The sequence below is a fragment of the Cajanus cajan genome, chromosome 1 (genome assembly GCF_000230855.2).
Source record: "Cajanus cajan strain Asha chromosome 1, NIPB_CcT2T_4, whole genome shotgun sequence".
NCBI lineage: Eukaryota > Viridiplantae > Streptophyta > Magnoliopsida > Fabales > Fabaceae > Cajanus > Cajanus cajan.
Genome location: NC_138517.1, coordinates 80,886,930 through 80,914,069, shown reverse-complemented (window position 1 = coordinate 80,914,069; position 27,140 = coordinate 80,886,930). Strand labels below are relative to the sequence as shown.

The 27,140-nt window shown below is 33.2% G+C and overlaps 2 protein-coding genes across 6 annotated transcripts; both read left to right on the top strand.

Annotated features, from left to right (window-relative positions):
* The first annotated feature begins 3,612 nt into the window (after positions 1–3,612).
* LOC109803299 (sister chromatid cohesion protein PDS5 homolog A) lies at positions 3,613–22,453 on the top strand. 2 transcript variants are annotated; one of them, XM_083064337.1, is made up of 33 exons: positions 3,613–3,885; positions 5,867–6,070; positions 6,245–6,426; positions 7,299–7,425; positions 7,558–7,776; positions 9,107–9,323; positions 9,412–9,557; positions 9,663–9,805; positions 11,380–11,529; positions 11,614–11,662; positions 11,744–11,935; positions 12,408–12,590; positions 13,190–13,344; positions 13,522–13,648; positions 13,993–14,142; positions 14,246–14,302; positions 14,415–14,551; positions 14,682–14,799; positions 14,977–15,120; positions 15,221–15,417; positions 16,644–16,800; positions 16,896–17,036; positions 17,567–17,638; positions 17,730–18,326; positions 18,433–18,540; positions 18,683–18,762; positions 19,199–19,250; positions 19,334–19,420; positions 19,546–19,583; positions 19,785–19,844; positions 19,930–20,078; positions 21,438–21,868; positions 21,982–22,453. In XM_083064337.1, exons 1-33 carry the CDS (start codon positions 3,793–3,795, stop codon positions 22,030–22,032), a joined length of 5,013 nt encoding a protein of 1,670 aa, XP_082920463.1. In that variant the 5' UTR covers positions 3,613–3,792; the 3' UTR covers positions 22,033–22,453. The 2 variants fall into 2 exon arrangements, with proteins under 2 accessions (XP_082920463.1, XP_020220399.2); XM_020364810.3 differs by lacking the exon at positions 19,785–19,844.
* An 873-nt stretch (positions 22,454–23,326) lies between these two features.
* Positions 23,327–25,865, top strand: LOC109803301 (Calcium-dependent lipid-binding (CaLB domain) family protein). 4 transcript variants are annotated; one of them, XM_020364813.3, is made up of 4 exons: positions 23,327–23,483; positions 24,153–24,273; positions 24,384–24,479; positions 25,184–25,865. In XM_020364813.3, the coding sequence occupies exons 2-4, from the start codon at positions 24,163–24,165 to the stop codon at positions 25,475–25,477; spliced, it is 501 nt and encodes a 166-aa protein (XP_020220402.1). In that variant the 5' UTR covers positions 23,327–23,483; positions 24,153–24,162; the 3' UTR covers positions 25,478–25,865. The 4 variants fall into 4 exon arrangements, with proteins under 4 accessions (XP_020220402.1, XP_020220405.1, XP_020220407.1 ...); XM_020364816.3 differs by having other exon boundaries at positions 23,333–23,483; positions 24,156–24,273; XM_020364818.3 differs by lacking the exon at positions 23,327–23,483 and adding an exon at positions 23,490–23,666 and having other exon boundaries at positions 24,156–24,273.
* Positions 25,866–27,140: the final 1,275 nt, after the last annotated feature.

Here is a 27,140-nt window from a genome sequence, read left to right as displayed (position 1 = left end):
ATTTTTATGGACCGTAAAGGATAGTTGAGTCCTTCATTTTTTATAGGTAATTGGTTTTGTTCTATATAAAAAAAATAGTTTCAAACTTGAATATTCTAACAAATTACATCATAACTGTGCCTTACGAAAATTAAAACATTCCTTCTAAAATAATTAGTAGTTAACAAACTCTATAAGAATTTGTCAACATATATTCGCTTGGTATGCACTTGTCCTTTTGCAAGTTGTTGTACTACTGTAACTTTTCTTCCTCATCACACAACCTATAGCCAGTAACATATCGTTCACCACTATTTTCACTTGTTAACTTCAAAAAATTCTTACATAAGAAGGTTGGGGAAGAGGATTTGATCAATGCTTGAGGAAGCCAATTGTGACACCCTCTACCCCAACATAAATACAATAGATATAAACCATCTATATATAAATTCTTTCTTAGTCTAATATAAAATAATTATCTCAAGTATCATTGGGTAAAAGATGCACATTCATAATTTTCAACTGTAAGTATCAAATTGTCAAGAAATAATAAAATAAAGATTATAGATTAATCCCAGTAAAGGTGGCAGAGCCTCCTAGTTAGGAATTAACTTATAATCTTTTAGTAAAATTATAATATGACAAAAATACACACTTTCAACATAAATAACATAAAAATTACAAAAGAAAAATAATAATAATTTAACAATAAGTCTAGCTAATCCCGATGTCACATCCTATCAGAGCGAAACCCAAACAGAAGCCTAAGCTTTACCACCAACATTTTCAGCCTCATGCTAATTATCTGCATCATAATTTAAATATACACAAAAATGACAAGGGAGTGAGAAACTTCTCACTCAGTTGCAGATATAGAAATAAAAGTTAAATAGCACACACACACGCAATATAATTCACATATATAATCAATCTCACATATATGCTTATGTATAATGATTTTCTTGACTTGACTCACTAATGTATGCATGTGGCGCCATACGGAAGTTTCAGAATTTATCACTGGTGACCCAAAGGTACACCTATCACTGGTGTTCATACACCTCGTTAGCATGTTACATCACTGGTGTCCCGAAGGCACACCTATCACTGGTGTTCATACACCTCGTTAGCATATCGTGGGTGACTCAAAGGTACACCTTGTTAGTCGTGGGTATGCGGCCTCAGCGGCACACCTGGAGTAATATGTGCATATGATGCATGTCATACATTCACAGACTCAACCTTTAGCATGTTACACATATCATATTCATATTTCATAATTAAGAATTATTTCAATAATCCAATTTAATAGTCCAATAGTTCAACAGTCCAAACAGTCCAACAGTCCAAACAGTCCAATAGTCCAACAGTCCAACAATCCAACAGTCCAGAGGTTGCTTAGGTATCATATTTTTCAATAATAATATATTAAGATCTTTTAAGTAAAGTAGGAAGCTTAAAAGGTAATATAAGATAATAAGGAGGCTCAGCCTTCCATTTAAATAATAGATTACAAATTTATAAATACTTAGGAGGCTTAGCCTTCCATTCAAATAACAGATTCTAATATGTAAATAAATAAGATATAAAACAAAACACATCAATAATACATATTCAAAGAAATAAACAACAGGCAAGGGATCGGGAGCCAATCCAACAAACAAACTATTTAACAATTATTCCCACACCCCCAAGCGAGGTTTCCCACTCCCCCCTTACCTGGGTTTACAGAAATTTGGGCAGAATCTCCTCCTCTCTATCTTTCCTTAAAAGGAATCGGAATTAGGGCAGAATCTCTTCCTCTTTCTCCTTAAACAAGGCACTAGAGCAGAACCTCCTTTTCTTTCTCCTTCTCTCTCTCTTACTTTCTCTCTCTATTTCTCCAGAATTTTCTTCTCTCTAGAATTCTAAATTTTCAAAACCTTAAGTCCCTATTTATAGAATTTTTTGAAGTTACTATGCACTATTCATTAAAATATTCAAATTAATTATAATTTTGAAACTTAAGAATCCGCAGCCCTCGTAGCCGCCCCTCATGCACAGCCATTCACTATTTGCATAGTAAAACACTATTCATAAATACGTATATATGAATAGTAAAATACGTATACATAAATAGTAAAATACGTATATGTGAATAGTAAAATACATAAATAAAATACTTATTCACATAATAAATACATAAAAAAAATATTTCTTTTCATTGACTAAAATTTGGGATGTTACACCAATGGTGAGGATAACAATTATTAAGTTATTGAAAAATCAAACCCCAGGATAAAAAATTGTGCAAAATTTGTGTATGTAAAAAGAAAATCAAGAGAATAGACAAGGGAAGTGATATTTAGGCGAAATATGTTATGAAATGCAACACATCAATGACTTAACCTTCTATTTTGGGAAAGTGATCAATTTAAAGGGGGGAAAAGTCCAACCAAAGGGCATGTCCAACTTAGGGTAACCATAGATGCAATGTCACTTGCCAACTTTGTGAAGGTTAAATTCTTACTGGTTGGCTACCCATTGGCATACAATATCATCCTTAGAGAACAAATCCTTAATGAAGTCTAATTCATCACGTGCTAGTGATGAAATTTTAAAACGATGTCAAATATGTTGTAATCATAAAGGAGATTAACTCACTAGACCACATTGTTTCAAACAATTGTTGAAAATTACACATCACATTCTAGCAACAAAGAGTCAAAAGACTATAACCACCTAAGAAAAGACTCAAAGCCAAGAAGGTCCATAAGTACAAATAATTGAGATTGATGCTAAGGAATAATGCTCAATTTGGAAACCACAACCATAAGTAGATTTCTATACCAAATTTTAATATTATAGTATTTTAGAACATCAAAGTCGACATCATAAAAATATGTAAATAAGTAATTTGATCGTTGATCAAACTTATACAATCAACTTTGTTGGTGACTAATATTTAGTGAAAAATCTAGCTAGTCACTACTAGACGAGTCATCCTCTTAACCAGTTTTTTTTCTATATCTAATACCTTATTTAATGAGATAAAGTACAAAACTATTTAAATTAACAACTTATTGGTAGATGATAAAGAAGATGCTAAATGTTAAGATTTCTATAAACGAATATTAACCATACAATTAGAAGAAGAAAAGCCTCATTTTTGGACAAAGATCTTAAATCAAAGATGTGAAATATTAAAATTTTATTTTTAAATAAATACTGTATTAACTAAAAAAGAATTAGAAAAAACATCATTTTTAGACAAAAATCTTAAATTGAAGATGTTAAGATTTTCTTTATAAACAATATAACCTAAAAAAATCGAAAAAAAAAAACATATTTGGACAAAAATCTTAAATCACCATTGTCTGATAAATGCATGTTCCGAAAAGGGAGTAGCAACTGACACCAACTAAAAACAGTTTAACCACCAAGTCTATGGTGTCTAATTTTACTACATTAAATTCGTCGATTGTGTAATTACCAATCACTGAAGGGTGCGATTGCAAAACCCACGAGGTCCGAACGGGGAGATTCGAGAATATGCGCAAAATCAGAGGGCACGGATGCAAAAACCAAAAAATAAAACCCACCAAAGTCAGCGCGTGAACATTGGCGTAGATTTGGATTTGTGTTCGCTGTTCGAAAATCGAAAACCCCACTTCACAACACAATAACAAAAGATAGATAGATAGAGAGAGAGAGAGTGTGAAGCAGAGAAACGAAAACCCTTCTCGTATTTCACTTGTTCGCTTTCTTCTTCTTCGTCGTCGAAACTCCATGAAATTGCACGCGCATCGCTGAAACGACGTAGTTTTCCGCAGCATGGCTCAGAAGCCTCACCTTCAGCTCCAGGAGCTTGGATCCAAGCTCGAATCTCTTCCCTCCGACCACGACGCTCTCGTTGAGCTCTTGAAGGTGTGTATTCGGATTTCTCGTTGCTTCGTTTCGCAGTTAGTTGTGGCCCGCTTTGGGAATTTCGGGTTTTTTAACGGAAATTTTGAACCGGTTTTTTGGTTTTTGGGGTTAGTTATGTCCGTTATTTTCTGTTCGGGGTGCTACGGCGAGGAAAACGGTGAGGATTTTTCTCCGGGAAGCTGATTTGTTCCTTGGAATGAGATAATTGAGCTTAAATGGGTCGATTGGTTTCGAGTTTTGTGGTTATTCGTGTGTGTGTGTGTGGGGGGGGGGGGGGGGGTTTATAATTGAGGATTTTGGGTTTTGTTAGTTGGTCTTTTACAATTGAGAAGAACAATTGGGAGATTTCGTGCGCATGATGTGAGGGTTTGGTTAATTTGAAGCGTGTTTATGGAGCGGCTCGAGTTAGGTTTGTTTGTGAGTGGTTTTCAAGATGGTTTAGGTCTGTTTACTGTGCTTGTTAAGTTGGTTTTGTCTTGTCCTGTAGTTAAGTTTAATAAACTCTGGATATTTTGGAAACTTAAAAGGCTGTGTGGAAAAAGGATAAAGCTACTGAGTATGCAACTTTGCACTTGGGTGGAGGGAAAGAAGTGGGATTAGAAGTGAAAAGGAAGAAATTAGCAGCTGCAACCACATGATTTTATCTTATTGTCTAGTTTTTGAATGTGTATATCATTTACTTTATTGAAACCCATAATTTGTCAAATCAAGGTGATGGAATTAGTGAAAGTGGGCATGTATGGATGAATTAGGGACCAACTTCCATCTTCAAATGTGTTTGAGGTTGAAAGTGTTGTGTACTACGAGTTGGGTTATGAGATAAATTAGAATAAACTATCAATTTGGTCCCTCAAGTATTACCCTTTCTCCTAAATAGCCCTTAAAGTAATGAAAGTATATATGTAGCCCTTAAAGTATTGAAAATTCATCAATTTAGTCCTTATCTGATATATTTTATTAACACCCGGACTAATTTGAAGGATTTTTCAATACTTGGGGACTATGAAGCATGATTTTTAATACTTTAGGGACTCTTTCTATAATGTCATTACTTTAAGGACTACTTAAAGTGTGAGGGTAATACTTTAAGGATACACACATAAAAAGCATTGAATGTGAAAGATGTAAATTACACTTGCTGAATGATTGGATTGCTTATTGGTATTACTCTTAAAAATCTAACTAGTTGACATATACTTACCAAACATATTGGCTGGTTTCATGGCCCAATTTGGTACTTATGTATTAATAAATTCTTCCTTTTCCTTAGGAAGGCTTTACATCTCTAGTTCCTTTAGAGTTGCTGTTTATCCTCTTGGAAAAATCTGAGGATTCCTTTAAGGGAGTACATGGCTGAGTTGGCTCAATATGTGTGCTGTTCCCGTTAGTCAGTAACCATATGGGTAGTAACTAGTAATAGTGGTTTAGTCTCAAAACCCCGGGGCCTTGTTGATAAAGCAATCAGCAACGTGAAGAGAGAGTTAAGAAACATATTAACACTTTATTTAAGGTTTAGAAACTACTGTTTAGGTTGGTCATACAGACATAAAACATAGTCTTGTGACAGTTCTTTGCTACCTAGCTGCTGGATCTTTTAATTAAGGACGGACTCTCTAATCATACCAAAAAAACACTGTTTATGTTTTTTTAGAAATTTCTTTGTTTTGCTCAACATTATTACTGGTTGTTGCCAAGAATGGACTTCTCAGTAGTACATAGCATTTCTATGTTATGGGTTTTCCATTTTCCTGATGCAAAATAAATGTGCTATCACCAAAAAACAGAAAACCAAGTTTATTCCTGACAGTTAAAGCCAGTCCTTAAGTGTATAATGTTTGAGGTTAAATGTCTGCTATAACATTTCTAATATTTATATATTACTTATGTTAGTGTTGTGTAGAGTTAATATTTTCTTTTTAAATGCAAGTAATGTTTTACTGGCAACTGCTAACCTCCCAACAAAATGTGCTCCCATCTGCAGCAAGCAGCATCATGCCTTACTGACTTGGATCAATCACCATCAGCTTCAGCATTAGAGTCAATGAAGTCTTTTTTTAGTGCAATTGTTAAGCCAGAATTGCTGAAGCACCAGGATAGTGATGTCAAGCTTCTAGTTGCAACATGTGTTTGCGAGATAACTCGGATCACCGCACCTGAAGCTCCTTACAGTGATGATGTTCTAAAGGTGCCTTTCGTTTAATCTAGTTATCTAATAAATAAATTAGGTTGTCTTGTTATTTTTAACTTCAAGTGTAAATAGTTTCTATCCTTTTACTTTCAGCCAAACATGAAGAGAAATTTAGTTGGGAACATAGTCTCCTTCATCCTAATCATTGTTAGATCACTTTGCACTTTGCAGGACATCTTTCAGTTGATTGTGGGGACTTTTAGTGGTCTGAGTGATACAAGTGGTTCATCCTTTGATCAGAGAGTTGCTATACTGGATACTCTTGCGAAATATAGATCATGCGTTGTTATGTTGGATCTTGAATGTGATGATCTGGTGAATGAAATGTTCAGTACATTCTTTGCAATTGCCAGGTTAGTTTATCACAAAGCCTTTTACTTAGTTGTTGGTGTGGGCACATGATAAAGAGTTATATTGTTTCCCTGAAAGCTTCTGCTATTTGGCTCCAAGATTGCAAACTGATAAATTGTTGGTGTGCTTGGTTCAGGAGTCTGTTCTTTTTTCTGTTAGAAAAATATGAGAAAATAAATTAAAGATATTCATACAAACAGAAACTATACATATTTGTCCTGAAATAATATTGCAATTCTGAAATAGTGAGACTAATATATCTCATTCTTTTGCTCTTTGTCCTGCCTATGTTGTTGGAAACTGCCATAACTGTGGTTATCCCTAGCCCACCTTAGTTGTTGCCTCTGTGGGAGCTCTGCCTTAATTGTAACCTCAAGGTTGATGTGTGGTCCCACATTGACTGGAGATTTAGCTTGAATAAAGTTTATAAAAATTGGGTAGTCCTCACTTTACTAGCTAGGTAACTAGGTTTATGGGGTTGAGTTAGGCCGTAAATTATAAGTCTAAGACTTGTCCTTTCATTTTTTTAATTACATTGGGGTATTTTATGTGTGATGCTTGGCATATTATAGTATCTGCTACTATGCTATGTAGAACACTAATTTTTGTGTACTTAGATGGATTGCTTCTTAATTTGATGACTTTTTCATTATTTTTTATTTTTATTTAATCTATTGCCTCATTGTTCTATCAGTTCTTTGTATTGTCTAATTTTTGATTTATCAATCATATGTACTGAGTAATACTTCTGTGAGTTGTTAAGCATTAATCATAAGTAATATTTTTTGAATGTGAAATTTTCTATATTACTTTTCTTGATTAAAGGTTCTCTTTGTTTAATGAGTGGTACTTGTGTACTTTATTTCTTGCTCAGAGATGATCATCCAGAAAGTGTTCTGTCATCCATGCAATCTATAATGGCCGTTCTTTTAGAAGAAAGTGAGGATGTCAATCAGGATCTTTTATCTATTCTACTGTCAGCATTAGGTCGTGACAAAAAAGTAAGTACTTTTTCTTATATTGTTTTTCCTGTTATAGGAAGGTAGCTGATGCTCTTGGAGGATGAATCTTGTCTTTTGCATTATCTTAACATTATACAGGAAACATGATTGTCTGGATTTTCTTAATTGCAGGATGTTACTGGGGCTGCAAAGAAGCTTTCCATGAATGTCATACAGGAATCCATGGAAAAACTTGAATCAAGCATTAAACAATTTTTGCTATCATTAATGTCAGAAGACAGCAAGACAATGAACAGTCAAGTTGAATACCATGAACTTATCTATGATCTCTATTGCTTTGCTCCTCAGATCCTATCTGCAATTCTTCCCTATGTCACAGAAGAGCTAATGGTAAATACTGATTTGTTGGTTTTTTCTGATGCTCTATACAGTTTTTAAAGTATGATTTTATTTCCATCATACTGACCTTGATATAATTATTAAGATATTTAATTATGTAAAATTTATGTTATCATTTTATGCTTTTTGAAATAGTTGCGCTTTAGAATTTGAGTTTCTGTTAAGAACCCAGGATAGGAAACAGAGAAAGGAAATGGATGATTTCATTGTTTGAATGAAAATAACAGAACAAAGGAAAAAGATATTTCCTCTAATGGCTGGTTTCCTCTTTGCTAATTCTTTGTTCTCCAAAACTAACAAATCTGAATTGAGTCCCCCATCCTTACTTTCCTAGTTAGGCCTTAAGCCCAAATTCTAAGATGGTATTAAAGTCTATCCTGGATCCATTGCTGTGCCACCCACATTGCCATGCTTTTGGCGCATAGCCCTGGGTGTGAGGGAGTGTAATAGAAAGTCTTGTTAATTGTGGTTATCTGTGACCCACCTTAATTGCAACTTCTTTGGAGCACCTTCATTGTGCTTGAGTGTGAGGGGGTATGTTTTTAGACTAGAAATATGACCAATGTAGTCTTTATAAAGCTTGAGCAATCCTCATCTTACGAGATGGTTTTTTGAGATTGAGTTAGGCCCAAAGCTCAAATGCTATGATGGTATCATAGTCTATCCTAAATCTATTATTGGATCACCTGTATTTGTCTATAGTTTAAATGTCTATTCCTAGGTGTGAGAGAATGTTGTTATTGGTCAACCTGCATTTTTCCATGCCCCAAAAATCTCCAGTCCTAGGCTTGATGTTGAGATCTCACATCGACTAAAGAAATGACCCATTTAATTAATCCATGTAAGGTTTGAGCAATCTTCATCTTACAAGTTGGTTTTGTGGGAGTGAGTTAGGCTATAAGCCTAAATTCTAAGACTTCCCCCTATTTATTACTCCCTTTGGACCTATATATAAGAGAAAAAAAAAACAATTTTACATAGATTAAGAAAGGTAGTTAAATGCATTTAATTTTCACGATTTCATGTAAAATATATACTACAATTGCTAAAATATCCTTAGTCACATTTATTGTAGATAGTGTTCTCATTTATTATTGTAGGGGTATTTTTAGATTAAGAGCATTAAATAAAGTTAACTTGGTTGAAATTTACTTATATTTGAGTCCAAAAATTTTAAGCATTTTTTGCTTGTATATGTGTCCAGAGGGAGTATCTTACTATTCCCTATCAAATGTATTGTATGTGTCATAGCTTATTATACTCTCTCGACTGTTATTCAAATTTGATGCTAGGAATCTCATTTTTAATTGGACATTTGCAGGCTGATCAGCTGGAAACTCGTTTGAAAGCAGTGAACTTGGTTGGCGATATAATTGCTCTTCCTGGATCCTCTATAGCTGAAGCATTTCAGCCTACATTTTCAGAGTTTTTAAAGAGATTGACTGATAGGGACTTTGGAGTTTGGATGTCTGTCCTCAAGCATGTAAAGAGATGTCTGCTGTCAAATCCTTCAAGGGCTGAAGCTCCTCAAATCATCTGTAAGTCCATTGGATACATGTACATGATATTCAGTCTCAGGTTATATTTTTACTATATTTGCTAAATTTTTTGCGTACAACTTTTTAGCTGCCCTTTGTGACCGGCTGCTGGATTCTGATGAAAATTTTCGAAAGCAAGTTGTGGAAGTTATTTGTGATGTGGCATGTCATACGGTAAATGCTGTACCTCTTGAAACTGTGAAACTTGTTGCTGAGCGGCTTCAGGATAAATCTGTATGTATACCCCTAAAATCTATATTACCCTTTTATAACATTCTCTTAACTCCAACATTTTTAACTCACTCCCTATCAATTCCTTGTTTGGCTTTACATTTCCAGCTACTTGTTAAAAAGTATACCATGGAGAGATTGGCTGAGGTATTTCGAGTTTTTTGTGAGAATAGTTCTAATGCAGTTAACCCCAGTGAATATGACTGGATTCCAGGGAAGATCCTTAGATGTTTCTATGACAAAGATTTCAGGTGAAACACTGATGCTGCATAAAATATTTGGTTATATCTTTGCCATTATTTGCATTGTGGTCATTATTTTTTGTACAAGGTTTTTTGCTTTTCCATATGATGTATGAAGACAAAGGGAGAACAAATCATTACTATTATGTGAGAATAGAATAAGGCCTGACCCATTCTTTTCTTAAAATTAATTGTAGTTGTAAATTTCAATACAGTATTGTGACATTCTATGATCATCAAATAAAACAATACTAATTAATTATTCACATGATTCATCTGAAGCTACATACTATTCAGTTTAACTCGTAAGATTTATCAAGAAAGTAGATGTGCATTAAAACATAGTATAAAACCACTAATTGCAGCTTCTTATCTTATATGTTGAAGTTTTTTTATTTTTTTTTATTAAAAGGTTGAGATTTTTATCTTAGAGTAAATAAAATAAGTAAAGGGAAATGATACTTGTACAACAAATTGTGCAACAAATTTTACAACAAAGAGAGAGAAAAAGAGAGAAGTTTGAAATATAATAAATGATGGGGTGGAGAGAGATAGACACAAAAAAGGATGTTGTATAAATTATATGAATTATTGAATGTGTAATCATCAATTATAAGTAAATATATGATACCATGTGCCTGAGATATATGTTAATGTATGTTTTTTGTTAGTATTAGTAGGTCTCTTTTTTCTTTTATGAAAAAATTCTTTAATTTAATTTTGATTCACCATATTAAAAAGTTTTGTACTTGCATCAAGATGTATTGCCACATCATTTAATTACAATTAGACTTCTCTACTAATCTATAGTATACATAGTCAAACTCATTAAATATGGTACTAGTACAAGATTGGTTTATAGTGCAAAATGTTTGACAATGATGGTACATAAAATCTAAAATCTCTGTTTTTATTTAGAGAATGTCAGAATACTAAGAATGAAATAATTGTAAAATTTTAAATAATTAAATGACTAACTACAACTTCCTATCTTTTCCAGGATTCAGTTTATATTTAATTAATTATATTGCAAAGAAACAAAAACATTGAACTCAATATTTACCATAATATAGATTAGTATGTTGCGTTTTGCATAGATGCTAACTTGTTGGTGTAATATTAATGAAATAATGATAGTATATCCTCCTAATACTTACTAAATTATTAAGTGACAAGTTGATGCATTAATGTCTCAAGAACATAAAAAAGCATTAGGTACTTTCTTCACTTAATAATGAGGAGGATTTAAAATTATTCATGATTAAAGATAATGTGAATAATGAAATTCAATTCGCCACTGGTTATAGATAATCTGTCATTCCAAAAGCCCTTGTTGTACTAGGTCAATGACTTTCAAGTTGTCCATTGCTTTTCTGTTTTGAGTTTTTGGTACTTTCTCCAGTTTCCACGTACTTTACTGGTACCAAATGGAAAGTGATGGATGTCTTAGCAGTGAAAACTGTTTGTAGTCCTATATGTTTCTTTCTTTTCCTTTTTGATATGTTTTAATTTGCTTGGTTTTGTTTTCTTCGGAATAAAATGTTCTATTTATTTATATTTCTTTCGTCCACTTCAATCTGCAGATCAGATATAATTGAATCTATTCTATGCGGGTCCCTGTTTCCATCAGAGTTTTCTATCAATGATATAGTTAAACGTTGGGTTGAAATTTTCTCTGGATTTGATAAAGTGGAGGTCAAGGCTCTTGAAAAGATACTTGAGCAAAAACAAAGGTAAGCTTTTTTGACCTCTGTAATGGCTTATACTCCTCCTGTTGTCTCACACTTTTAGTTTTCATGGTGCAACTTTGGAACCAGGTTACAGGAAGAGATGCAAAAGTATCTAGCTTTGAGGCAGACTAATAAGGTACGTTACTGTGGAAGTTAGAAAGATGAACTTTCAAAGGAAATTTGATGGGAAAAAGGGGTTGATCTCATTTAAATGCAGGGAAAAGACATTCCTGAGGTCCAAAAAAAGATCTCATTCTGTTTCCGTGTAATGTCCCGATCGTTTGCTGACCAAGTAAAGGCTGAAGAGAGTTTCCAGATTCTTGATCAATTACAAGATGCTAATATCTGGAAAATTTTGACAGATCTTGTTGATCCAAATACTAGCTTCCATCAAACTCGTTTATACAAGGTAATATAATCTGAAACTGATAGATATGGTTTTGCAGATACTTATTGGGGAAATCATAGTTACAAACTGCATGTGAATCGATCTTTGATGTGAAGATTTGTGAATTGGATCTTTGAAGTTTATACTCCATTCCCGTCGGATATATTTATAAGCTTCAGAACTTGTTGCTAATGCATTTTACACGTGTCTTTGTATATGCTTTTGTGTTACTTGTATGAACTTTTTAAGAAGGTACCAGTTAAATGAATTGCTTAGATGTAAACATTGCAATTTCAAAGAGCTCTTCAACTTCAGGAGTCTATTAGATTTGGAACCTAGGAGTGTAGTATTTGAACATCCAAATGGAGTAATATATCATTATGATTTGGACTAACTGCTCTTTTGTTTCTTTTTCTGTTACAGAAAGAAAGGAACTGTATTTTACAGTTTCTTATTTACTGATGTTGGTTGTTTATTTACTTTTTATCTCCAGGATGATTTGCTTAAAATACTTGGTGAAAAACATCAGCTCTATGAATTTCTGAGTACCTTTTATATAAAGTGTTCCTATTTGCTTTTCAACAAGGAGCATGTAAAAGCTATTCTTTCAGAAATCATCACACATAAATCCACAGAGAATGATCAGCAGACACAATCTTGTATGAATATATTAGTGGTAAGAATATGCCATTTCTAGGTTTATTGTTCTATTGCACTTTTTTTTTATTTGATATTTGTATAATGTATTGTATATGCAAAACAATTTTCTATAGCTTGTTCAGATTGCGAAGCCTTATATCCTTGCTAGCTGATGATTAATTCATCCCAGAAGCTTAAGTTTTAGGAGTCACCGAGAAGGCTAATGAATGATTTTCTTGATATATCTAACACAGTTCAACATGTGGAACCCCTTTAAGCTTAAAATGTACAGAAAGCACAGTCTTGCAAATACCATGATTTTTGAATTTAGATTGAGGGCATGGGATGGCAAGGATTGTGCTTTTTGTTAAAGAGGCATCAATACCATGTCATTAAGCATGTTCATCTCTTATATTTAAGTTGTTAGGAGACGGCCCAATAATTTTTCATCAATATCTTAAAACAGTGTTGTGAGATAGGATGCTTGTATTTTTGTAGTTCCCCTTTCAATTATTTCACATGCTTCTATGATTTTGTTATCAAGCAGTGACATGTTTTCAGTCATTTTGGACAGGAAACTTTAAAATATTGGAATCTCCTTTTCTAACTTTCTGGTCCACTTACGATGAAATGCAGATAATTGCTCGTTTCTGTCCATATCTTTTTAGTGGCACTGAGGAGGAGCTGGTGAATTTACTTAAGGATAATAATGACACGATTAAAGAGGGTGTTTTGAATATTTTGGCAAAGGCTGGTGGTACTATCCGTGAACAGCTTGCAGTTACATCAAGGTGCCACTTTAAATTTGATAGCTCTTTTAGATCCATTTTCTTTTATAATATTCTTATTGCTCCTTGTTTCATGTAATTCTGTAGACCTTATGTTGGAGAGACTATACTGTTAAATTTAATAACTCTTTTAGACCCATTTCCTTTTATAATATTTTTATTGCTCCTTGTTTCATGCAGTTCTGTAGACCTTATGTTGGAGAGACTATGTTTAGAAGGTAGTCGGAGACAGGCCAAGTATGCTGTACATGCTCTGGCTGCAATAACAAAGGATGATGGCCTCAAGTCCCTTTCCGTTCTGTACAAGGTTTCATATATTTAATTTATTTGTTACAAGATAATTATGAGGAATTCCCTTTAGATTAATGCTAATTACACGTACACCCTTCTTGTTTGAAAAATTATACCTGCCTCCCATTGTTTGTCATTTTTAAGGGGACTCTATGTTCTGTATAGAATAGTAGGGATGTATGTGTGATTTCTTGAAAAGTAAAGGTGTCAAAGTATAGAACAACAGAAAAAGTTAGGGAGGTAGGTCTAGTTTTTCAACAAGGAAGGGTGCAAGTGTAATTTGGGCCTCAAAGGAAGTTGGTGTGGTTTTCCCCGTATTTCTATTTTTTTTTGTTTTGATTGTTCTAACCTTATATGCAGAGACTTGTAGATATGCTGGAGGAGAAAACACATCTACCTGCAGTATTGCAGTCTCTGGGGTGTATAGCGCAGACTGCAATGCCTGTATTTGAAACTAGAGAGAGTGAAATTGAAGAATTTATAATAAACAAGATTCTGAAAAGTGATAGTGTAAGACTTTCAAGTTCCACTCAATGGTGTGCTGATGTGTCCTTTTATAAGATAAGCATGGAAGTTATTAATTTCTATTTAAATGTTTGTTTCACAATTTCAGAATGATGACCACTCAAGAATATCTTGGGATGATAAAAGTGATCTGTGTGTTTTAAAGGTAGAAAGATATTCTAATCTATTTTTTTTTATATACTTTGGATAGTGCTTGTAAGTTTGCCATTTGACCTTTCTTTTATTCTCTCTCTGTCTTTTTTTTTTCTTTGATGAAGATATATGGCATCAAAACCATGGTGAAAAGCTACTTGCCAGTCAAAGATGCTCATGTTCGTCCTGGTATAGATGGTCTTCTGGATATCCTGAGAAACATGCTGTCTTATGGTGAAATATCAAAGGACTTACAATCAAGGTATATCAGCTTCACTGAGCTAAGTTTTTTAATTAATTTATCTGAAAATTGTCAGTTTTTCTCTTTTCATTTCAATTTCAATTTGGTTCTAGGGTTCAGACTCTGTGTACTCATTTATGCCCTCTTGCAGCTCAGTTGACAAGGCCCATTTGAGGCTTGCTTCTGCAAAGGCAGTTCTTCGGTTGTCAAGGCTCTGGGATCATAAGATACCTGTTGATATTTTCCACTTAACTTTAAGAGCAACAGAGGTCTGTTCTTCCTTCTGTAGTGTATACTTAATTTCTTCTTTAGCATTTACAATTTGTTCACCACATTATTACCAAGAAACAACTTTACTTCTACATGTGTAGGTTAAAATTGGTTTATTGAACTTTTCATTTCAATGTAGAAATAACTGCTTGTCTGTCTTCTTTTGGGTCTGATAGATTAGCTTCCCTCAAGCTAAGAAGGTTTTCTTGAGCAAAGTTCATCAATATATAAAAGACAACCTTTTAGATGCCAAATATGCATGTTCCTTTATATTCAACATATTTGGATCCAAAGATTCCAAGCCAGAGGAGTTTGTTGAGGTAATATTTTGATTGATTCAATCTTTTTGCAATTGTGAATTTTCCCAGCTTTGACATCAATATTTTTTGTCTTTATGGTGACTTGTGTTTGTTAATGCAGGACAATCAGAACCTGGATGACATTATTCACATGCATCACCAAGCAAGGGCTTGGCAGCTTTCTGGACAATCAGATGCAAATTCCTTGACCGCTTACCCTGAACACATCCTTCCATACCTAGTTCATGCCCTTGCTAACATATCCTGCCCCAATATTGATGAGTGCAAGGATGTTGAAGCATTCAATAATATATACAGGTACCATTTCACTTTCACCCATACAGGACATCTTTTTCCTGGATTCATATTTAGCCCATGTTTTGGTACAACTTAATTTTGAGACGTAATCACTTTTTTTTTTTTTTTCTTTTTTTTATTTTAACTTTCTCTGGAATCTGAAAAAATCAAGTGATTATTTATCCAAAATAAGTTAATTGAAATATGCATTTAGATATTCTTTTAATACTGGTTCAAAAGAGACTTGAAACACGTATGGGCCAGGGGGGAGGGGAGCTTGAGTTGGCTCTGGTATATCATAACTGCTAGTGTGTTGTACACTGATTTTATGATTTATATTATTAATGATGTTTATAATGCTATTGACAGTTGTATGCTGATTAAAAAATATAAAGTAAGCCACATGCTTTCCTTGAAATTTTCTGAGTAGTTTATGGAAAAGCTCGTATAATCTATGTTTGGAATATTTTTAAAATCCACACGTGTGCAGTAATGCTTTGTTTGGAAGAGGGGGAAAAATTGAGGGGAAAGGAAGAAAATAGGTGAGAATTGATTTGATAGGAAATAAGTTGGAAATAGTGTGGAATTTGTAGTTGTTTGGTAGAGTGAAATTAGGTAAGAATAGAGAGAAATTGGTATTTTGAAAATGTATTTTACATAATTAAATTTTTATGTAAAAATATATTTAAACAATTACATTTTTACCCTTTATTGACCAACTATTTAGACAATAGTGTATGGGTAGTCTTGTCCAAGTATTTTTTGGTGAAAAGTTCCACAAAAATTCACTCTTAAGAGAGTGGAATTACATCCAGATGGACCCCACCACAATTTCCTCACAAATCCACTTAAATCATTTCCTCCAAACACACGCTTTTTTTAATTCCTTGACAATCCCTCCCTTTATTTTCCATTCCTTACTAAATCACCTTCCCAAACACACCATAAAGGTTTCTGATTTCATGAGTTCCCGTGTTATTTTACAATTTATAATTTATTTGGCCTTTTTGAACACCGTCAGCATTTATAGTCTATTTGCATTGTTTTATGTTTGGCTGTAACACTTAATTTTTCTATTTACTAATTTGTTGTACTCCACATATTTTGTTGACTGTTGATGATGTTTTTGAATATGATATTGGCATGCATCTTGGGCCGCTACCTATTTAGTTCATAAAGCTTCAAAATATGGGATATGTGGGGAACTCCCACTCTTATAGAATTGTTATTCTGCCCTGAATTTTCAGGCAGTTACACTTGATACTGTCAAAGCTAGTGCAAAGAGATGTTGATGTCAAGTCAGAAGTAGCTATTAACAAAGAGAAGGAAATTGTATCTACCATCACTTCTATCTTTTGGAGTATTAAGCAATCTGAAGATATGGTTGATGCATCAAAATCGAAGGTTGAGAATAAATCCTTTTTTTTTTCATAAATAAAAAATGATAATTTCAAAGCAATGATTCTGTAATCTTACATTTGTGATCAATGAATGACCAGAATTCACATGCCATATGTGACCTTGGGTTTGCAATCACTAAGCGACTAGTACAAAAGGATATTGATTTTCAAGGATTGTCTCCTTCAATTTCTCTCCCTCCAATGCTATACAAAGCATGTGAGAAGGAAAGTGACCCCATGGTATTCTCCTATCTTGTCAAATTATAAAGCTTCCTTCTGGTATGCTAAATTGCCAAGTGTTACTTTTTTATGCTATACAAAATGCCTCCCAAATATTTGGTAATTCTTGAAGATACTTTTATTAAGTGAGGTTGATTTGTAACATTGCTAATGGCTATTGCTTGCATCATATTACCTTATATTAGTTTTTAATATTGTTAAAACATTTTGAATGTCTGTGTTTTAAGTTGTTGTTGTCACTTTGGCTCAAAGTAAGGTACTTGGTCTTTTTATTTAATCAAACTTTTGTGATGCTGGATATCTGATATAGACATTTGCATAATTTAGTTAGAAGACATTTCCCTGTGATTACATGGTTGATAGCATCTTATTGTTTGATGGAATGTGAATGGGGTTGTTTTTATCAGCTTTATTTTGTACATAGAACTCGGATTTGTAGTCATATTCATTGACTGATTTGAACATATATGCAAGATCTTGGATTATTTTTAGTTAACAAATGCTTATTAGTCATTTATTTCATTTGGCAGGTAAGCAAAGTGAAATCCTGGTTGGCTGATGAAAGTGTCTTGGCTCACTTTGAATCACTTGAATTAGAAATGGTATGTTTGATGCAAACGGTTAAAGTTAAAATACAACTTTTAGTGCTCCTTAAATCTTGAATCATGTGATAATGTTTCTTTCCTATGTCAGGTTTCAGCTCAATTAGCTGAGGATGACTCTTTAAAGGACAGTGAAAAAGACAAAAATGAAATGCCCCTTGGAAAAATAATAAAGGACATAAAATCTCATGTAACCAAGGGCAAAAAAGTGAAAAAGAAAAAGGCTGTGCCAGCTGAAACAAAAAAGGCCGAAAATGATATCGATATCTTAAATATGGTCAGACAAATTAATTTAGATAACTTGGGAGTATCCACTAATTTTGAATCAAGTAACGGTCATGAAAATTCATTGAGTAAAAAGTTGCAGAAGGATCCAGATAATGCAACAATTAAAAAACGAAAAGCAGAAGTAACACTGGCTCCAGTGCCTAAACGCAAGCGGTCTTCCTTTGCCCATGGAAAATCAAGGTCAAGTAGTACTCCACCGAAGGCTCATCCAAGATTTTCAGGGGAAGACTCCTCTGGAGTGAAGTTTTTGTTGAGTGCAGAATTTAACCCTGAAACTCATAGCAAAACTATGCAAAGGAAAAAGGTTAAAGGCAATAAGCTCTCTACAGAAGCAAAAGTTAAGGCCTCCAAGAGCTATCGTGATGATGAATCTGACAAATCTGAAGTGCATGGCATGAAGGTGAAATCTTACTGTCAGGCGGATTTATACCTACTATAGTACTGTAGGATCTTAAAGTTGAATTTATCAATGTTGTAGACTTCTGCTTATTTTATGCCTCTTGCAGAGTCCTGATAATTCAAAGCCAACTGACAAGTCTAAAAGTGACAATTTCAAGTCATCTACAGGATCTGCTAAAAAGTTGAAAAGAAAAAGTATCGGGGGATTGGCTAAGGTAAATTTCTCCACTCCTTTTGTAGTCAATGTTGCAGTTGTCTTCATGAGTAGCGTCTCTATGCCATGTTATAATGTTTGTGTTCCAGACTTCCAGCAAGTCTCTCAGATATTACTTTTTTATTTTATTTTTTCCACTGTAGTGTACAACAAAGGAGGGGGAAAGTGATCCTGAAGATCTAATTGGCTGCAGAATTAAAGTTTGGTGGCCTTTGGATAAGGAGTAAGTTCTTATATTGAATCTTGAGAGATCAGTTGTAGAAACAAAACAGTATATGGATGCCAGTATTTTTGTTTATCTAGGAGATAGACAAGAAAAAAAATGTTTTTTTTTTTTAATAAATTTTTTAGTGACGCTAGAAGCATCTTGACCACATTCTCTGAAGATGACTCATACGTTTAGCTGCTTCCTTTGACTGCACCTTTCTTAGTTTTCCTATTTCTTTAGGTTTTACATGCTGCATATGTTCTGATTAACTGTTTTAAATTCCTGACTGGCTCTGGATTAATTATTAGTGTACAGCTTTCTACCATCTAATATACTATTTGTATGCTTTCTTTAGTTTAAGCCTAGAAACAAATACCTGAAATCCCTAATTTCTTCTCGTGTTCCTAGGATTTCTAATTGAAGTTTCATGTTGATGTATTGATTTCTACAGATTCTATGAAGGCACTGTTAAGTCTTATGATCCTTCAAAGAGGAAACATGTGGTAAGCTTACACTCTGAGTTAGTGCAAAGTTAATCTGCCAGTTACAATTCTGACACAATTTACTGTGGCATGTCATGCGGAAGATATCATATGATGATGGGGATGTTGAAGTGCTCCATTTGGAAAAGGAACGATGGGAGCGTATTGACAGGGTTTGCGAACCTACTAAGGTATCCATTTTTCCATTAATCTTCTTTCTTTATCTGAAGCAGTTCTGCTGTTCTTCTACTATTTCCACTGAATGATATCCAATATCTTTGAAGCTTGATCCATTTTATATTAATGATTTTTGCAGAAGCTAAAGCCCTCAAAACCTCTCTCTTCCCGGGATTTGTAAGTATTCCTTTTAAAAATTACTTTTAGTTTAGTTGTATTTGGAGGAACATGTTTCACTGTACATCTGAAGACGAAAACTTCCATGTTATTTTTGGAAATTTTGAATGTTCATCTGCAATGAGTGTGGTGTGTTTTATTTCTTCTAGCTTAATAGGATGTCTTGTAATTTGTGGGTTGTTTTTCTCGATTGTTTTATAGGTCTGCTGGGAAGAAGCAGACAAATTCTAGTGGTTCAGCTAGTAAAAAGACAAAAAAAATGTTAGTGGAAAAATGAGACTCTATTGTACATTTATGATTTTATTCAATGTTCTGTCATTATAACTTGTATCATTTTGGAGTGTAGAGTTAATGGTAAGAAATCTCCTAGCAAGAATGTAAAGCATGGACAAAAAGGTGTCTCAAAAATTAATTTCCATAATGAGGATCCCAAAGAGAGTTCTGAGTTATCGAACCCTGAAGATACCATTATATCTAAAGCTGAGATTAACTCAGGTAATGTAATTTAAAAGATATGATGCATATATTGATTGTCATTGACATCTCCTGATTGATTAGATGCGATCATGTTTATGTGTATGTAATATTGTGTTCTTGATTTCATGCTTCAGGACCTGTGGAAACCTAGTAGTTATATTTCAATGCAACTTTGTGAAATAAAAAGAACATTTTGTACAAGATAAAACATAACTACTACTCTCATCCCCTGGGAGGTTATATATCTCTGGGCTTGCTTAATTGTTTGTTTCTGTAAAATAGGTGTTTGGCATGTTTGTTTCTGTAACAGATTAAGTATAATTTGTTTTTACAAAAATATGGGTCAACTATCCAGGTTTAAATGTACTATCCAATCAGATTAATAGACAGCCTTAATGTCAGAAAGGACGTGTCATACCCAAATTCCCATCAAATGACAGCAATCTTGGTGTCAGTTAGGAAAATAAATTGTGTTGTCAATGCAATGGAGTTTGTGAAAGCTCAGACTCAGATATTATTTTTTATCTACCATTACCCATAAAAGGGAAGCCTAGTACATGATGCTCCCAGCATTTGGAGGTCTCGGAAGGCCCAAAATGGAAACAGCCTAACCCTCGTAAGAGTCTATTCCTCTGACTAGGACCCATGACGACCAGGTCCAAAGGTAGTAACCTTAACGTTTGTTCAGGGCTCTCCCTCGTATCTGCCATACCCATCAAATGAAAACTATAATTACTAAAATAATGTATTTGTTTTGAATTAGCTAATCTTTGAGTGGGCTCTTTTGATGATTAAGAGGAGAAAGCTTCTTGTTAGTGACCAAACTCTTAGTTATCTGTTTTGTTAATGTCACCCCTAATGGCTCTTTTTTTTTTTTGACACCTGCTATGGGCTGTTGTTAAGAATGCAAAAAATGGGAAGATTTTATTAGGAAAGAAAATAAATAAATGACTTTTGTATTTCCAATGTAATGAATGTTTTCTCCCCCAATATTAAAAACTTTACACTTTTGTATTCTTGACAACAGTCTTGAGGGCTGATGTTAACAAAAAACCATTTAATTACTGTGCTGCAAAACTGGGCATATATTTTACTTGTGATATTGAATCTGATATAGGTTTTAACTTAAATTTTGTTCATTAAGTATCATGTCAATATGTACATTTACCATGTTATGATCATTGAGGAGTATTGCTTTTGTGAAATGGTTAATTCTTTGCCAATTACATATGGAAATGAATATTATGCTTGGAGTCTCAAACTATAATTAACTGTAGTGATATTTATGGTTCCTCATTATTATGTAAGACTTCTGTTTCTTTTTCGTCTGCTCTGTTCTTTTTTCTCTTTTAATTTATGTTTGATTTTCTATTCTAGGTGGTTCTGAAGCGGAGCAAGCTGAAGGGTCGGATGTAATCGTAACTAAGGAGAAGAAATTAAACAAGAAAGCAAAATCTGTTTTACGTGGAAAGAAACTTAAGAAAGAGAAGAGGTTGAGTTATAGGAAAGAATTAAATGAAGAGAAGCGGGAATCAGATCAAGAGAAGCAGGATAATGGTGAGAGGATTTCTGAAGAGTGTGCCGTACAAGGAGATCAAAATGATGATGAAGAAAGAAGTTCAAAAGAGACAAATGTGGATGAATCAAGAGCTTTGAGAGAAAATGACAATGGGGAAGAATCGGTTTCTAAAGGAAACCAGAATGATAGTGATGGGGAAACTAGTCCTAAAGAAGTCGAAAAATCACTTACAGAGTCAGTGAGTCCTGATGGTGCCAAAATTGCTGAAGTTTCTGATGATGAGCCGCTGGTAAAATGCTCATCCTTTGCGGAATTGTCATACCTAGTTTTATTTACTTGATAAAATTCTAGTACATTTTATTTTGTAAGATAATGAATAATCTCTAAGAATGGCTGATGCAGAGCAAATGGAGGCGTCCTTCGGGAAAGAAAAGCTCAGGGCAAAAACGGTGAGCAGTTTGACATCTCTGAAGATTTCTGTAGCAGTGGTGCTGTGGCAGCATTTAGTGTGTTTCAGTGCAAGTATAGGTATCAGCGTGGATGATGACTGTCATTTGTTGACGCACTAATAGATGTGCCACTTTGTAGATGTAATATAACAGTTGTCATCCCCACGTTTAGAGTAAAAAAGAAGTGGTGCTTTAGGGTTTTTTTAGGATTATGTTATGCTAAATGACCTTTTAGTATTGTAGGTGATAGGTTTAGCATATGATTCATGAGGATGTTTTCATCCTTCCAACCAAATTGATATTTCATTGAGTGGGGCAACATGTACAGCTATACGTGGGGATAATTGTATTTGTAACTTTAGTTTGTTATACTTTTGTAGTCTAAGCATCCGTGAAAAAGATGACCTAACCATCAGTTCCATCTAGTTGTTTTGTGTTGTACATGGTTTACGAACCTGCGGTTTTTTATTTCATCAACTGAAATGAGTTCCACAACCTAGACGACTTAGTACCGTAACTACCGTTGACTTATCATGCAATGCAAGCGATTCGGTTTTGTCCCACCAAAATTCTTCTTAACTATTCCATATAGTAATGCAATTGATAAAATAGTTATTAGAACAATATTGCGTACACACTGTTTTCGCAATACTTTTATTAAAAGGCCATTATGTTGTGTACTTGTTTATTTCTTAATTAAAGCAAGGATTACAAAAAGCAGTAAAGGGATCGATAAGTGTGGCTTATGTGAAGTAAATCATCTCATGGCTATGAATGATTATATTTCTTACATCTTTCGCATAATAATTCCGAACGTAAAGTATGATTTTACTTGCATGCCAAAAAAAAAAAAAAAAGTAGTCTCGTCGTGATCACAGTGGCACTACCTGACGAGTCTCGAAAAAGTATACACTTAACACACTCGTTATCTCGATCAAACGAAGCCACCGACTATCACATCCCTTGTGCACGAGTTATTAATATATTACTATTAAAGGTGGGTGTGATAGCATTCATTTTCACAAACTTTCCTCTCGTGTTATAAAAAATATATATAAATACAATCTTTTAAGCATCTGTTAACATACATTTATCATTTAACATGCAACAATTGATGTAACATAATAATTAACTAACTAAAGACGATTCATCAGAAGACTAGTGATATATGTGCATAATAAGTAAAAGTTATAATTTTGATTCATCAAAGAGCGTTGTCAGAGTCAGAAGCGAACCAAGTCTGAAACGCGCACGCACTCACTCATAAACCAAAAAGAAGACCAAGCTTTGCCTGGCCTGGTCAAATTCTTGTCCTTTGACCGACAGCTGTGAGGTGTCACTCCTTTGTCCTTATATACACCTCTCTCATTACCAACCTGTAGCTACCGCTGAACACCTTCTTCCAGTGCCTTTAATTACTCATTTCTCATTCACAATCACAACAATTATCCATTGGTGAGTTCCTACTTCTTTCATGTCTTACTTTCTTCTTTTCTTCCTTTTATCTTCACTTCACTTCGGATTCGGATCACGATCCTACTCCTACCTCTATTTACTCAGGAACTAATTAATACGCTCTTCATTCCTCACTTTTTTTTCTTCTCATTCAGTTCAATAATCTATTGCCTTTTCTTGTCGGTATTTCCCTGTTTCTTCCCCCTTCTTTGCTTTTGTTACTATTATTACTGTAGCAAAGCATATTTGGAATATTTAGTTACTTGAAAAAACTCATCTTTTCTTATGGGTATTTTCCTTTCAACTACAAGCCACCTTCTCCACCAGAATATTCTTCGTTTATTCTCTTCTCTTGTTTACTTCATTTTTCAGTTTGCTTGCATTCAATTTACTGCCGGATAAATCTTATTAACCATTTTTTTTTCTTTTTTTTTTCCAATTTGAGTTTTAAGAAAAAATGAGTCTTCCATGTTTTATTTTTCTCTTGGGTTGACAACTTGGAATTCTTTGTAAAGGGGGAGTGTTTTCCACCATTCATCATACGTACTAGGCATCCTTGTTTTTTTTTAATTTTTTTATTTCTTCCTTCTTCTTCTTGTGGATGTTTCAGTTTACATTTTTTATTTTACTATGGTCTTGACCTTGCTTGATTATATTTTAACCTGTCAGTAGGAGTATAATGGGTGAAGAATTGGGGCTGCTAAAAGTCATAGTTGTGCAAGGCAAAAGGTTGGTGATCCGAGACTTCAAGAGCAGTGATCCCTATGTTGTGCTCAAACTAGGGAACCAGGTAAATATGATTTATAGGTCAATTTCATTTTTAGCATGTTTCTCTTGACATTAACTTTATTAGCACATTTTAACCTTCAAATGTTGAAATGATTCGTTAAACTGTACCAGACTGCAAAGACCAAGGTAATCAATAGCTGCTTGAATCCTGTTTGGAATGAAGAGCTGAATTTCACTCTGACTGAACCCTTGGGACTTCTGAATTTGGTGAGTTACCTAAAATTTACTATGCTCCTTCATTCTTTGTTTTCTTCCTATCAGAAAAGTTTTTCTAGAAGTACATAAGGTCTGTTTGGATAGATTTTTGTGGAACCACTTTTAGGAAAAATACATAGGAAAGAAAAATGAAATTAGCTTTATCATAAGCTAATTCGTAAGAACTTATGCAAACAAGCCCTTAAAGAAGAAGAAAATAAAAAAAAAGAAAAAATGAAATGAACTTCTCTCACAAGCTAAAGTAACTTATGCTCTAGTTAAAATCAGTTGTATACAAAAATCATATCATTTTTCTTCTTTGGTAAGTATTTATGGTGAAACTTATCTAAATAAAGTTTTAGTCTTTTTTGCAAGGAAGGTACTCAAGTTTAGTGTTCGTGAAAGGTTTAATTATCCATTTGGTCCCTATAGTTTTATGAACTTTATCTTTTAGTCTTTATAATTAAAAACATTCTATTTTAGTTTTGTAACAAATAGGCGGAGACTATAAGGAAACAAAAATGGTATATACTCAGACTAAAATTGGATGTTTTTAACTATAGGAATTAAAAGGTAAGATTTATGAAACTGTAGGAACTAAATAGATATTTAAGCCTTTTGTGAAATATATTGTGAATTTTTCTGGTGATATTTTTGAAATCTTTTATACAAGGCACTGATTGTTAGCACTACCTGGGTTGCTTTTATTTTAATAGGAAGTATTTGATAAAGATCTTTTGAAGTCTGATGACAAGATGGGAAATGCTTTCCTCAACCTTCAACCAATAGTCTCTGCAGCCAGATTAAGAAATATTTTAAGAGTCTCCTCTGGTGAGACAACATTGAGGAAGGTCATACCTGATGCTGAAAACTGTCTTGTCCGTGAAAGCAGTATCAACTGTGTTAATGGTGAAGTGGTGCAGAATGTTTGGCTAAGGCTTCGTGGAGTAGAGTCTGGGGAACTGGAATTGACGATCAAGTTGGTCACACCTGTTGCTCCAGCAACATAGTGCAGAAATTGCATGTGTCCAATGTGTAGATCTCTAACAAGATCATAATTATAACATTCTATGTGTAGTTGACTCTTGCTTTTGATTAACTCCTGCATAGATGTTTCTACCAAAAATGAAAAAAAAAAATCATTAATAGATGCATATTGCAGCTAAATTTAGCAGTGAGTTGGTGATACCTCATCCCCCAGTTAGATAAAAGCCACTAGAAGCTGCATTTTCAAATCAACAAGTAGTGATTTATGGCTTCTTTGGGTTTTATGGTGTGTTTTGTAGAAAATTTGTCCTTCATTTTAGCTATGAGCATTCATTGGGTATTGCATAAGTTTTGATGCTATTGTATTGATTTTGATATAAGAAAAGAAAAGTTGTAATGCGTTTGTTTCAATTATTTTTTTTTTAAAGAAATGATATTTTTTAACTTGTGGAGAGTTTTAAGAGATTTAGATAACTTGTAAGGTAACAGATTGTAGAAGTATAAATTACTCTGCCATAATGAAGCTTTAAGTGCACTCAAGTAACACTACATACAATGATCTTTTATGTTGTGTTTGGATAAGGAATTTATATGGGATAATTCATTTATTTGAAAATTTTCAAATTCTTTGAGGTGAAATGCTTTGTTTGGATGAAGAATTTACAAAAAATTTGATATTCAATCATTTGTGAAATTCCTTAAAATAGTAGAATTTCAAATTCTCCCAAAAATGGAAGAATTTGAAATTCTTCATATTTGTTTTTCTTATTTCACCTATATATTTTATCTTATCTCTTCATTTTTTTAATTATTAGATATTCAAAAATATTTTTAAAATTGTTAAACATTATTTAATATTAATTGTTAAAATTATTAAATATTATCTAATATTAATTTTTAAAATTAATAAATATTTAAAAATGGATTAGTATTTATTTTTATAAAATTTAATTTAAAAATTTCAACATATAAATATATTTTTAAAATCAATTTTACTATGATGGAATAAAATTATCATATTCAACCTAACAATTTAAAATTTAATAAATTTGAATTGATTCATCCAAACAAAATATTTTAAAAATAATAGAAATTGAAATCAAAGTAATTCAAATACCAAGAATTTAAAATTCATTGAATTTGTAAAATTCCTCATCCAAACACACTATAAATGATTTCTAAATGGTGATATATGTGAGGGAATTTTCCTGTGTTGATTTCATTATTTCAATTAAAAAAAAAATGATCATGTCATGGATGATTGTGAAGGACAGTTTCAAGAATCAAGATGCTGAGCCAAAACTTAAAAAGGTTTTGCTAGCAAACTTCACTTTTATTATTGATTAACTAACATAATATTATCTATATATGTGCTTTTAATTAGTCAAAATTAATTAGTCTTTCTATTTTTGTTTCTATTTAACTAGTTTAAAGAATGCTCTATTTTTCATAGTTAAGATGGTGGCATTTTCCATGGACAAAAAAAAAGAGTGGCATTTGTAAATATGAACAGAAGCATTTATCTTAATAAATACTTATTCATCTGTTTGATAGTTTTAATAAAACTATAGATTATTTTAAAGGTCCACTATCCACCATGTGAATATAAAAAAAATTAATCATCTATATACTCTAATATAAAATTTTTTATACTGGCAACCAATCATATCTTTTAAATTATTTTAT